Genomic DNA, 12,968 nt, shown 5'->3' on the forward strand with positions numbered 1-12,968 from the left:
AATTAACATTACTACCAATTAAAATCTACACTAGAAGTAAAAGATCCTGCATTGAAAATGTCACTTGGGTAAAATTATAAGGTATTATTAGCAAAATTTAGTTAAAGTACCGGGAACAGGTCAATAATAGTCACACTGCATTAAATGGCCCTTGAATTGCTAACAATCTGCAGCAGTTGGAGATGTTCAAGGGGACGCTCGTTTTAACCATCTCGTGCAGCCTATCCCAGTGCAGGTTTTCTGTGTAAATACAAAATGTTTAAAAGGCCATAAAGCTGCTAAATAAACGTAGTGGATTGAAATGAAGACCGCAATTATTTCCAAATAGCACAAAAGTAACATCGCATGCGATACAAGCACTCAACTGAAATACACATTCGCTTCCTGAAGGTAGCCGACAGTAAAATGTGCATTCCACCACTGCGTAAGAAGTATTTATCGTCGTGTCCCCTCAAGTGTTGGATTCAGTTATTGCAGTAATATTGCGGCGGCGAAGAAAATATAATTGAGTTAAAGTGAAATGGAAGACAAAGAGCGACAGACGGGATGAGAGCGACAGACAGGGACAGAGATAGAGATGAGTGGGCCGGTGGAGGGCTGGCTCTCGCGCATTACTCGCGTGTGTGTGGGCGCGTGGCTCAGGGTTCAGAGCTGTCGGCCCTCCTCCTCCTCCTCTTCCTCCTCCACCTCCTCCTCCTCTCCCCCTTGCTCCCCCTGCTCCGACAGAGACAGGCAAAAGACGAAGGAGGAGCAACGGACCCCATAGTCTCGAGACACTGGGTGTACAGCAGTTGGTCGGTCGGCTACACCGGCAGAAGCCCGCGGAGAGAGGAAGACATCGCAACGGTAAGCTAACGGACGTTGTCGCGAGGACATCTCCTCGACTAGCTTGACTAACGGTTACTCCGCTGGTGGACGCTTCTTGCCGTCTTTTGACGCTGTTTTGTCCCCTCTTTATTGTACTTTTATTGAGATTAAGCACACCAGGTGATAGGTGAAGGTGATAAAAGAACCCACTGGGTTGAGAAATAATTTATAATTGAGCAGAAACTCTACTGAGATGACGGTTAAATTAGGGGATTTAACTCGCCATCAGTCGGTCTGTAACGTCAGCGACACTGAATGAATGACCGGTCATTTAGGAGCTAGTAAATCTGTTACATATATATATATATATATATATATATATATATATATATATATATATATATATATATATATATATATATATATATATATATATATATATATATCTTGTTTAGCTTTCTGCTTTGTGTTGTGTTTGAGAGTTTAAAGGCGCTTTAAAGGGCCTATCCCCCTGTGTTTCTGTGAAATTAAAAGTCTCCTTGTGTGTAGTGGCTATAAGTTCACGTCAGTGCCCCTGTTGTGTATCATACGCCCGCCGTCCTCCGCGCTCCACATGCAGCTGACAGCCCGGTGAAGTCCCGGAGCAGGAGGTCCACTCCCTGACCGGGTGTAAAAATAGCCCGGTGTGTCAGCTTAGCCTGGGTCACGGTAATGCGACACACACACACACACACACACACACACACACACACACACACACACACACACACACACACACACACACACACACGCACACGTACGCGCGCGCGCGCACACACACACACACACACGTGCACGTACGCGCGAGCACACACACACACACACAGACACACACACACACACAGACACACACACACACACTCATACGTACGGTTTCCATCGCTTTTCGGCATTCGTCAGAGTTAGAGTCCCATCCCGAGAGTTTATTGGGGCTCGCTTGTCGTCCGTTTTATGGGACTGACGGGAAGCCGCGGAAGTTGGGCGTTAAGTCGACACCTGTTAGTTTTCGCCCGCTTGCCGCATCCTCAGTTTAAACGTGTGACAGTCAAGATGCCGTCGGGTTTAGACCGAGCTATAAAGAGTTGCCAAGCTTAATTTTGTGTGAAGTAGCCCTTTAACAACAGCCCTCGCTTCTGTACTCCCATCTTGAGGTTTTAGTTTAGCTGCAAAGCGACACAGCTGTCGCACCCACAAGTCACTTTGGTAATACAGCTGCTGGCTGTCCAGGTGCAGATGACTCAAAAAAACGACGTAACCTACATTTGTTCTGATGTGTGGCCTACTTTTTTGTTCTTAGCTTGTCATAAAGTGTAGGGGGAAATATTGCATGCCCTGTTTTATTCTACTTAAATTATCAGCTGTATGCAGCAAGGATATAACATTAAACTTGCCTTGTCGGTAAAGAACATAGTTCAGCTACAAATGTAAAAATTACAGCTACCAAAAATCTAAATATGTATATTATACAATAAATGCAAAGTGTAAACTCAATACCTAATAACAAGGAAAATGAATGCAGCCAAATTGCAGACTCCATGGGCAAAACCTGTCCAGATTAAGGATAATTAAAAAAAGACCTGCTAAATGCTTTGAGTTTGCCTCAAAAATCTTAATTTTAAACCAGAGAGACCTATACTCTCTCATTTTTAGTCTCTCGCTGAATTATTTCCTAATGAGCTCTGAGCTGATGGAGAAATTCTCCTGCAACCTATAGAAACAAAACACAATCAACTCTGTGACCATGAGCAGTGAATATTTCTATTTTTCTGTTTGGTTTTCAAGAACTGGGAGGGTGGAAACAAAATAGAAAGCAGAGTATAATGTCCTCTGAGATGAAAAATATGTACAGCTAAATGTTTCCAAGTACCGATGGCCGGATAATAAAGCATACATATATATATGTATATCTTTATTTAAAAGGGACCACGTACAGTTAAAACATAAATGTATTACCATTTAATGCACAGTACCAGATTTTAGCTATCGCTAATTTGCATCTGCAGTCCCTTAATAGACCAGGACAAACATAAAACAAGAACAAATAGTACAGGATAAAATACACTATAAAACATTATATGGGGGAAGAGGGCGCAATACAAGCAATAATACGTAATAAAGCAATAATACGTAATAATACATGGTGCAATGTTTGACTTTAGTTAAATGGTGCAAGTGCCACTGATAATTATAGTCCTTTTATTCAAAGATAGATTTTTCATTACAAACAGGATGGACGTAAGCACTTAATGTAACTTGGTTGAGCTGACAATGGCCAACTAAAGCAGTTTTGGATATTTTCCCATTGGCCTGGCCGTGTGTTGGTGTAGATGAGCCAGGCAGCTTTTGGCTGGAGAAAAAAGGTGTCCTGGTGAGTAGGTGGCTCTGAGGCTGGAGGCTTCGGGTAGAGCAGCAGATGGATGATGATGTAGCGGGTACTGGCGCTCCCTGCCTCCCGCCGCCATCCGTCACGCGCTAATGATCGTGTCACACATTCTCCCCGGGCGGCCGGCCGCTTCTGCAACGCTCAGCTCAAAAACTGGTTGCTCCACTCAAATCCCCGCTTCACGGCCGTCGGCTGAAAAGCCCGGAGACAGGCTGTGCTGCAAGCCTCTCTATCACTAATTCTTCACTTCCCTCTTTCTCCGTCGTCTTCGTACACCCCTCTTCACCTCTAAAGTCCCTGCAGACTGTTTCCTCGTTTCTCTTCATCCTCTGCTTCCCTTACCTCCCATTCATCTTGTTTTCTCTGTAGTACATCTGCTCCACATTCTTCTGCATCTCTTTATTGCTTATTCCATGTTCTCGGTATCTGGTATTGCTCTCATTTCACAGCTTCAGTACAGTTCAATACCAGCTTGCTTTATCTTATTTTGTACACAATTGTTCTTTGACTGTAATGGTTAAAGGAGATGTGCTGTGTTTTCCTCCGCCCTCTCTTCCGTGATGTCTAAGGTCAGGGTCAGTCACAGTGCAGCACGCATGTAGTTGGTCAGCTCAGCAAGAACTACAGCACATTTGGGAGTCTCCCAAGTTATTAAGTCCTTTAGATCAATTATTTTTCGTGGCTGTAAAATGTGCAGAAATACTGAAAAAAGCCCATCATGATTTAAAACAGCCTAAGGGGACATCTTGAAATTGGTTATTTTGTCCAAACAACAGACTAAAATTAAAAAATATTCTGTTTCCTATTACATAAGACAATTAATTTTCTGTTGATCGATTAATCAACCAGTTGTTAAATGTCTAAATGAACAGAATCAAATCTTTTCAATACTTAGACCAATCACCCTTTCTACAATCAATGCAAGGAGTTGTTACATACACAACAAATTTCTCTGGAAAACATCAATCAATATATCAATACAAACATTTAAACTTAATTTACTATTACGTTATCACACTTAATATCTTAAGTACAGTATTATTTTAAACCAACTATACTATTATTGTAATAATTGTTAAGTATCACTTATCGTTTTGATGATATTATGAAATTTTAAACTCACAAACAGATTTTAGGCGCCTCTCTATCTTACTAAGACTATTTTTGTCGGGTGGAATCTCTGCTGTTATGTATTGTGTTTCATTGAAGCAGCATTGGAAGTAAACACCACATTGGTTGCACATGGACTGACAGATGTCTTTTTTTTTAAAGTGCTATTATCTCCAGTCGGGTGTTAAATAACCATGTTATGGGACTGTGCATCCTCTGAGCTCGTTATTTTGTCCCAGGTGTTGTAGGAATAAGTGTCCCCTTGAGCTCTGCATTACAGCGGTATGTGTCCCTGCTGATTGGGATGCTAGAATGCCACTTCCTCGGTGTGTGCGTCTATCTCTATGATCCCGGCAATACTCTCACTACTGGGATCAGAGACTCGGTTTGGCATTGTGGGAATATCAGTACGGGTGGATCGGATGATACTCTTCACAGCTGCTGTTTCTAAGAAAAGCTTGAGGACACACTCATGCACACACAACAGACATGCGTTCACATGAGCTACACACACACACACACACACACACACACACACACACGCACACACACACAAACACACACACACACACACACACACACTCACACACATTGACATGTAAATACACAAGAAAATACCACATCCAAGCGCAGGATTGTTACCGGCACACATGCACACACTTACAGTAATACATTTGAAGCAGCAATTAACTGTCAAGCCAGCAGCACATTTGGGAAGCCTTGACAGAGGTTAACAATCGCATACACACACACAGACCTACACCCACACACCTACACACACACACACACCTACACACAGCCACACAAGCTTAGCTGTTTGATGTCATTTCTAGCAGCTATGCTTTTATGCTCTGGCAACTGTTTGATACGACGGTGTGTGTTTGTGTGAAACCGTGTAGTGGTGTTTCTGTTGTACAATGACCGCTCACACTGTTTTTTCTCCTGTGTTTTTCGATCCCTTCAGGCTATTTTTCTATTGACCAGTAAAAAGGCAGCAGAGAGAGGGAACAGTAGAGAAAGCGAGCACGGGCGGAGAGGATAATTGCATTTCTGACTGCCCTCTGGGAACATGGGATATATGACCTCATCATTCACCTGTGTGTCTCTCCAGTAAACAACTCCAAATAGGTAAGACAAGCGTACACACACACACACACACACACATACAAAAGCAGTCTTTAAAAGCAGTAAAATATGCAAATGTAGAAGTTATGTGGGTAAACGCATAGTATCACAAGTTCATGTTTTGCGTTGTTTAGAAGAATGACTGAAGCGGCCGTAGAAAGTATCGATGTCCTCCTCAAACCCTGTGATGTGACATCATGTGATGTCATCAGCTGCTCCTTCCCTCCGCCATGTCTGTCCCCCAAGCCTCACAATGAGATGGAGGACGAGTGTTACTACGCTTGTAAAAAGCCAGAGCAGCAGGTAAGCTACAAAATATAGTGAACAACATTAATGATGTACCACAACATACCCCCACTTCCAATCTTCACATGCACATTTTATGACAAACAGAAAAACTGTAACCAGGTGCAACCAAAGAAAAAAGTTAAGGTAAGTTAAAAATAATTCTACCTCTCATTATTCATTCTTACTGAAACATCTTTTGCATTATACTCTGTGAATTTATAAAACTGCTTGCTTGTGTGTGCATTTTAGTCCAAAGGAAAGTTAGTGCGGAGTATGGCTGTCTGCGAGGAGTCCTCTCCTTTTGAAGAAACCCAGGTAACACACACACACATACACACACACACACACATACACAAATGTCCCCAGATCATCATCCGCCTTCTCATTAAGCCTGATTAATTAGAGTTTGGTTCATGTTATTTGTAGTTTTGTTCCCGAAAGGGTAAATATAAGTTGTTCAGAAACTAATTTATTTTAAACCGGAAGCTGGTGTCTGTGGTCTTGTAAACTTCTTATATGGTCTTTCAAATAGTTTCAAACCCAAGCACCCCCTCATTCCAATTCAATTCCAATTTCATATAGCTAACTTAACTTCAGTCGAGGGTTGAGGGTGCTACATCAACATCATTACCACACTTAAATTGTTGTATCTTCTTTCCTCTCAGGCATCTACAGTCACAAACATTGCATCTAATTGCCATGACAACGAGATAACTTCCTGTATCGAGGAAGAACAGGAGCGCAGCGCAGATCCAAAGAAAAATTCACTGTCCAAAGGTGTGTGTGATTGATATCTCATAAAAGAGAGACAACGCAAATACAATTTAATAAGATGGGATTCAGTGCTACAATTTAGATGTGGTTCTCTTTGGTGTTTAATGTTTTTTCTATTTCTATTTTCATTGTCTCGTATTATATCCTGCCTGCGTCGCTCTCAGAGTCCAGTGTGGAATACACCGACTCCACCGGCATAGACCTGCAGCAGTTTATTGTCGACACCCTCAACAGCAACCCCCGAGACCGCATGATGCTGCTTAAACTGGAGCAGGACATGACCGACTTCATCACCAGCAATAGGTGTGTGTGTGTGTGTGTGTGTGTGTACCTGTTTAAACAGGCTGAAACTACACTTGTATGCCTGCTAAATCCTATTAAATAGTGAATACGGTTTTATGCTAATTTAAAATATGTTCCCGTGTATATATTATAATTCTGGCCATACAGCTTATTTTGTGTACCGATCAATATATTGAGCCAGTTATGTTCGTGTGGGTGTGTTTGAGCCACTGGGAATTTAATTGAACTAGAGCCAAAAAAATGCAACCAGTCTCAATCTGCCTTCTTCTATTGCCTTCTGTGTCTTTCTTCTTTCCTCCCACTTTCCTTTAATGTTCCCTCGTTCTTTACTTGTTTTCTTCTCTGCCTTCTTTTAACAAATGTTTTCATCCCACCTGTCTTCTCACGTCTCAGTCCCTTTAAGAAGTTCCCTCACATGTCGTCCTACCATCGGATGCTAGTTCATCGGGTAGCGGCCTACTTTGGCATGGAGCACAATGTAGACCAGACAGGCAAGTCTGTCATCATCAACAGGACCAGCAGCACCCGCATGTAAGCTTGCAAATGCTTCTCCGCGTGTAGATCCTTGACTTTTTCCATTTATTGTGAAGTAATGGCAGCTGTTTTCTTTGTTTTCAAGACCGGATCAGTGTTTTCTGGACAAAGTGCATAAGGACAAGAAAGAAGAGATCCACCGGTGGAAAATTATTCTGAAGAGAGACAACAGCTCCGATGAACAGGTCTGTCTGCCCTCCTCTATAGCTAACTCTCTCTGTGGAATTTCCTCTATAATTGACATTGATTGTATTCTATCAGTGTTTTGACCTGTTCTCGCTTGTCTCCCTACAGACACGACTTCACCCCTTACAGGAGAAGCAAAGCAAGTCAATGGAGGAGAGAGAGGAGGAGTACCAACGAGCACGAGACCGAATCTTCAACCAAGAGGTGAGACAGGGAGAAAGAGACAGACTGGCAGATATGACATAGAGATATATAGGAGACTCACTAATTTTTCCGCTGTACTTTTACAGCCGTTCTGCACCCAGGAGAGCGCCCATGCAGAAACCAGGTAACCTTGCCTGCAGTACATTCTCTCCAAGTGCCGTTTCAGCTTTTTATATTTAGATGAGGACATTAATATATGTCTGTGTGTGTGTTCTGTGTGCAGGGCTGTGGAGGAGTACAATCCATCTGCCGAGACCCAGAGGAAAAGGCAGCTCTTCAGGTAGAGCTCCGTCGGCACAGATGCGTAGTCATTTATCATCTTAATCTGGTCAGCCTGGCTACAACAGAGCTTTTTCAGAATCTGCAGTGGAAACAAAATGAAGACCTAGATTTCTTTTTGTGTCAGGGTTTAAGATTCTTGGAAATCTTGCACATACTGGTTGAAGATAACTGAAAGGAAGATTTCAGAGATAATTTATGCCAGCGGATGCATTCACGGCCTTTGTTATGAGTGGCATGTCAGCAGGTGGGGAGGACACTTTTGTCCCCCATTCACATTAACGGTATGCCGTAATAAGATTGTAGGATAATTCTGAATGTGCCTCACAGGGGGAGCCGTGACAGCTCAGGCTCCAGCTGGACAGCCAGCAGCAGGCAAAGTAGCACTGAGACTGATTGTCGCTATAGCAACGACCCTCGACCTTGGAGCAGCACAGACTCTGATTCCTCCTACCAATGGACGAGTCCTGCCCTGAAACCCCACCAAGCTGCCAACCACAGCTGGGACGCACGTGGTTCAGGTGCGTCTTTTTATAAACCTTGAGTCAGAATAACATTTAGAGACTTTTTAACACTTCTCTGTTGCACCTTTGAGGTGTAAATTCAGTCAATCAAGGGAGAGACACTTCACTACCTTTTTGCAAGCTTACACTTATTAGCAGATTGCATCAGCTCACCACACTTGGTAAAAACGCTGTTTATAAATGATGTCTGTTCTTTATTCAGCATCATCTAATTAACAAAAAGCAGTGGAAGTTCTTCTGGTGTGAAAATCTCAATCCACGAACCTTCACACCATAGCTGTAAATTTTCACACAACACCTCCAGTCTTCTTTGCATATTCAGGAAAGGAAGAAAAACACATAATTGCTGAGAGGCTTTAGACAGTATGTTTAAAGTTTAAGTTTATTGTCATACATATTAAAAAGTAAAGTTGTGTATTCAAATGCAATGAAATGCATCTGTCTTGGTTCTCACATCCCTTAAAAAACTATATAATAACAATAAATAAGAGACAACAACAATAAGAATAAATTATACAATGATAAATAAATATTGGATTTATTTTAAAGTGCTTGATGTCTTTGAGGCGACTGGCTGATCTGATGCTCTGTCGATGTTTCCTAAGGGGAAGAAGGAGAACAGTTGCTGGGTGACTGCTGTGTTCCATAATAATCAAGATCTTTCTTTTTCAGTGGGAGAGGTCAATGTCCTAAATCTGTAGCATTAATATTCCAATGACTTTTAACAGATTTTAGCACATGCAGAGGTGGACTCCTTTTTTTTAATTATTATTTCATAGCTTTTTTTTAACAGAATAAAATTTTGAAATGTGAATTTGTTTTGTACTGCTATGGTAATGCTCTTCCCCTACTCTTCCTCTTTATTTTCTAATATTTACTTCTCTTCTACTTTTCTCTCTTTCTATTTCTCACTCTTTCTCTCTCAGGCTCCATCTCACTTATCAGACTGCCGTCCAGTCCTCCCGTCATAGATGAGCCGGCTCCTAACTCTACCTACATCATGGAGAATGGGATCCCGCCGGGAAGCATACTAATGAATCCACATACTGGTACATAACACACACACACACACACACACACACACACACACACACACTCAGACACACACACACACATTACAAAAATTACATACACAACACATACACACTTATCACACTTAATCCTTTGACCTCTTAGGGCAGCCTTTCTTGAACCCTGATGGAAGCCCTGCTGTATACAACCCTCCGGACAGTCAGCAGCCAATCAGGAGCCAGAACCAACTGCAAGGGTCTCCCCCTCAACAGCAGCAGGTAACGCACACACATACACAATCAGCAGGATGCATTTGGCATGCAAGAGATTCTCAGACTGACACGCATAAATGTTGCTGTTTGTGTCTTTATTTCTGTCCCCATATGTGTGTCTCTCTCAGGTGGTTCAGTACTCATCTGTCACATACTCAGCCCCACAGATGTTGCCTGTCACTCCCTCACAGCCATACACCACAGTATGTATCGCTGTACAGTCTGACAACTGCTGCACATACGTGCGTTAACATTCGGCACGTATGGGCGTCCATGTGCTTGCTGACCTCCTTTTTCATGACCGACAGATTGAAGATCTCTCCTCGCAGTTTGCTCATGTGAGCTGTCAGTCTGCTGGTGAAGCTCCACCCATCTACCCTCCCAGTCAGGGTTACATCTATGCAGCTCCTCCTCCTCCCAACCCCCCCAGCTACTGCCAACCTTCACCTCCGGTACGGATACAGATGAACGTTATGTTTTTGATTAAGTTCATGAAACTATTAGTTTCATGTAAGATGTATTCAATATTGATCTGTTAGAAAACATTATAGTATGCACTAAGTAGCTTAAATTCTGGTTATAAAGTGGATTATTTAACTTTTTTAACAGATTTATTCAGTCATTTAAAGGCAGAGTTTCAGGTAAATAACAGTAAGACTAAAGCTAATCTCTTTTATCTGGCTTTCCTATAGTTGCCTGTTTATTACTACGGCCAGTACCCTACCTCAGCTCAGCACCCATGCAGACCTGTCTCACCAAGCCAGCATATCCACAGCCAAGCAGCACAACCAACAGGTACACTATGTGTGTATGTGTGTGTGTGTGTGTATGTGTGTGTGTGTGTGTGTGTGTGTGTGTGTGTGTGTGTTGTGGACAGATGCAGGCCGTGGCAGTAGAGGAGGGGGCCGTTACACTGTCAGAGATGTAGTCTGAGGGTCTCACAGTGAACCGGTCTCTTTTCCTGCTGCTTCTATTCAACACAACGACAAAGACCGGTGGAGGAGGGATACGTTTCAAAGCTGTTGTGTTTTAGAATTTAAAGCATGTTATTGAGTGAATGTATTTGAACCAGCTGCAAACAATCTGTTGACACCTTCCAGGCATCAATGGCCGTTAACAAATGAACAAAAATCAATGTGTATAATTAAAAATAGACTCAAAGCGGCAACATCGGAGCAGATATCCAGATTACTTTATCAATGTATGAATGATGGAAAATAATTGTTTGTATTGCCCAGGTCGTTTTTTTTGTTGCTGTTATTATTTAATGTTGCAAATAAAGATTCAATTGTAAATACTGAACCAATCAATTCAAATGTACCAAAACCAAATCCACCACTACTACTGTATGAATATGATTATTATGTTGATGTTTAAGTTAAATAAAAACTATGACGTATGTTGTTATTAATCTCTCGTATAACTGTGTGTTTGCAGCAGGTTACGCTGTGCAGCAGTCCTCCCACCCCCAGGCCCAGGCAGTGCTGGGTACCTACCCACCAATGGCCTCTCATCAGCGTAGCATAGTTCAGGTAAACACGGAGCACCCAAAGGTCTCGTTCTGCGTCAGCCTCCAATAACTCAACCCCCAAAAGAAGCGCTTAGCAGTTCTGAAAGTGCTTGTGGTTGCAAATTCTTCTCTCCAACTTTCTTTTTTTCTGCAGGGAGGTGTTTCGGTGTCTTATCCCCAAAGTAAAGTTGTGACGGTGGTTGGTGGGGAGCCGGGTTACTGCTGTGTGGTGCCTCCACCCTCCTCACACCACGGCCATCCTCCCAGCTGCACAAACCTCAGTGGCCGGGCCTGGAGCGCACAGTACTGATGGCGCCTCCATGGGTGGAGTGATGAGATTTGAGTTCCTGCGTGAACTCACAAGCAAACGCACATTCTTAACACAAACACCTTTTTTCACACTCCCTCACCTACACCCGCCTTCATCTTGGCGCCGCCTACAGGGTACGCCATTCACACTTATAACAAGCATGTGCACACACACTTTCTCACACACGCACACACACACAACATGTACCCACACTGACATACAGAAATGTACCACTGTACCAAAGCTTAATAGTATTTATCAGAGCTGCTGTATTGAATGCATAATTTATATACACAAATGGAGTTTTATATTGATATTAAATTATATATTGTGTTCCGAGGAAATGCACTGTGTGAATAGAATAAAGTACTGTGGCTGGATTGATGATGTCACATTTCTATATCATCCTGGCTGTTTGTTTCCTATAATGTTGATGATGATCAGGCGTGATGAGATACATACACCAGGAAATGGCGTGCATTATATGAGCACATGCTTTCTGTTCACGACGGTATCACATGATACTCAAAATGATGTGTGCGCTGTGAGAAAGCAGAGATATGAGAGAGGAATTAAATGCCTTATTGTCTAAATAACTAACAATCAAGTGAAAGATTTTGCAATAACGTGATCTTTAAGGCCATTTTTATTGGGGAATTTTGATATTATTAGGAGACTAATGTGCTCACACAGTGGGAGTTACAATGCACTCAAACACACTAATCAAACCACTGACAGATTCTCACTGAGACTTTAGCACTCCCCTCTGCTCAAACGTTGTCAGTGCACTGTCCTCACACAGTGTGCTATCAGTACGGCTGGAGGGCTGCGACTAACAATTGTTTTCCATTCCATTTAATCTGCAAAATATTTTACAATGAACTGCTTAACCGTTTGCAAATACAGCAAGCAATCACAAGCTAAAATAATTTTTTATATTTGAGAAGCTGAAATGCTAAAAAATATTGGTATTTTTGCAATAGAAATGGCCTAAAATAATTCTGCCATTATTACAATGGGCGCCATTTGATTTCATGTTAACCAACTCAATCGTTTCAACTCTTATTTTTACCCGTGGTATAAAATGGTGGACATTCTCTGCATTTTTCCCAGCAGACATTTTAACTAGTCGTAGCAGGAAAAGCACAGGTGTTGCTGATAACATTAACGATGGCTCTGCTCTATTTAAGTGTCCCAGATAGCCGTGACAATGTGACGGAGAGCCAGCATGCAGTGCCAAGACCCTCCAACTGAAGCAGTTCAATGACATTCAGGCGTTCATTTTCTGATGTACACCTCTGCTTTTCCT

The 12,968-nt window shown here is 42.3% G+C and overlaps 1 protein-coding gene across 4 annotated transcripts; it reads left to right on the forward strand.

The window, feature by feature from the left end:
• Positions 1-617: 617 nt before the first annotated feature.
• arpp21 (cAMP-regulated phosphoprotein, 21) lies at positions 618-12,064 on the forward strand. Of its 4 annotated transcripts, XM_068575392.1 has the most exons (21): positions 620-846; positions 1,427-1,515; positions 5,304-5,467; positions 5,599-5,767; positions 5,858-5,896; positions 6,002-6,067; positions 6,418-6,529; positions 6,691-6,829; positions 7,223-7,360; positions 7,449-7,548; positions 7,658-7,753; positions 7,840-7,877; positions 7,977-8,033; positions 8,363-8,553; positions 9,483-9,605; positions 9,733-9,845; positions 9,968-10,042; positions 10,148-10,291; positions 10,532-10,634; positions 11,277-11,371; positions 11,504-12,064. In XM_068575392.1, exons 4-21 carry the CDS (start codon positions 5,603-5,605, stop codon positions 11,657-11,659), a joined length of 1,950 nt encoding a protein of 649 aa, XP_068431493.1. In that variant the 5' UTR covers positions 620-846; positions 1,427-1,515; positions 5,304-5,467; positions 5,599-5,602; the 3' UTR covers positions 11,660-12,064. The 4 variants fall into 4 exon arrangements, with proteins under 4 accessions (XP_068431495.1, XP_068431496.1, XP_068431493.1 ...); XM_068575394.1 differs by lacking the exon at positions 1,427-1,515 and having other exon boundaries at positions 618-846; positions 11,280-11,371; XM_068575391.1 differs by lacking the exon at positions 1,427-1,515.
• Positions 12,065-12,968: the final 904 nt, after the last annotated feature.

The sequence above is a fragment of the Clinocottus analis genome, unplaced genomic scaffold (genome assembly GCF_023055335.1).
Source record: "Clinocottus analis isolate CAN_PGR_092001 unplaced genomic scaffold, fCliAna1.0.p SCAF_14, whole genome shotgun sequence".
Taxonomy (NCBI): Eukaryota; Metazoa; Chordata; class Actinopteri; order Perciformes; family Cottidae; genus Clinocottus; species Clinocottus analis.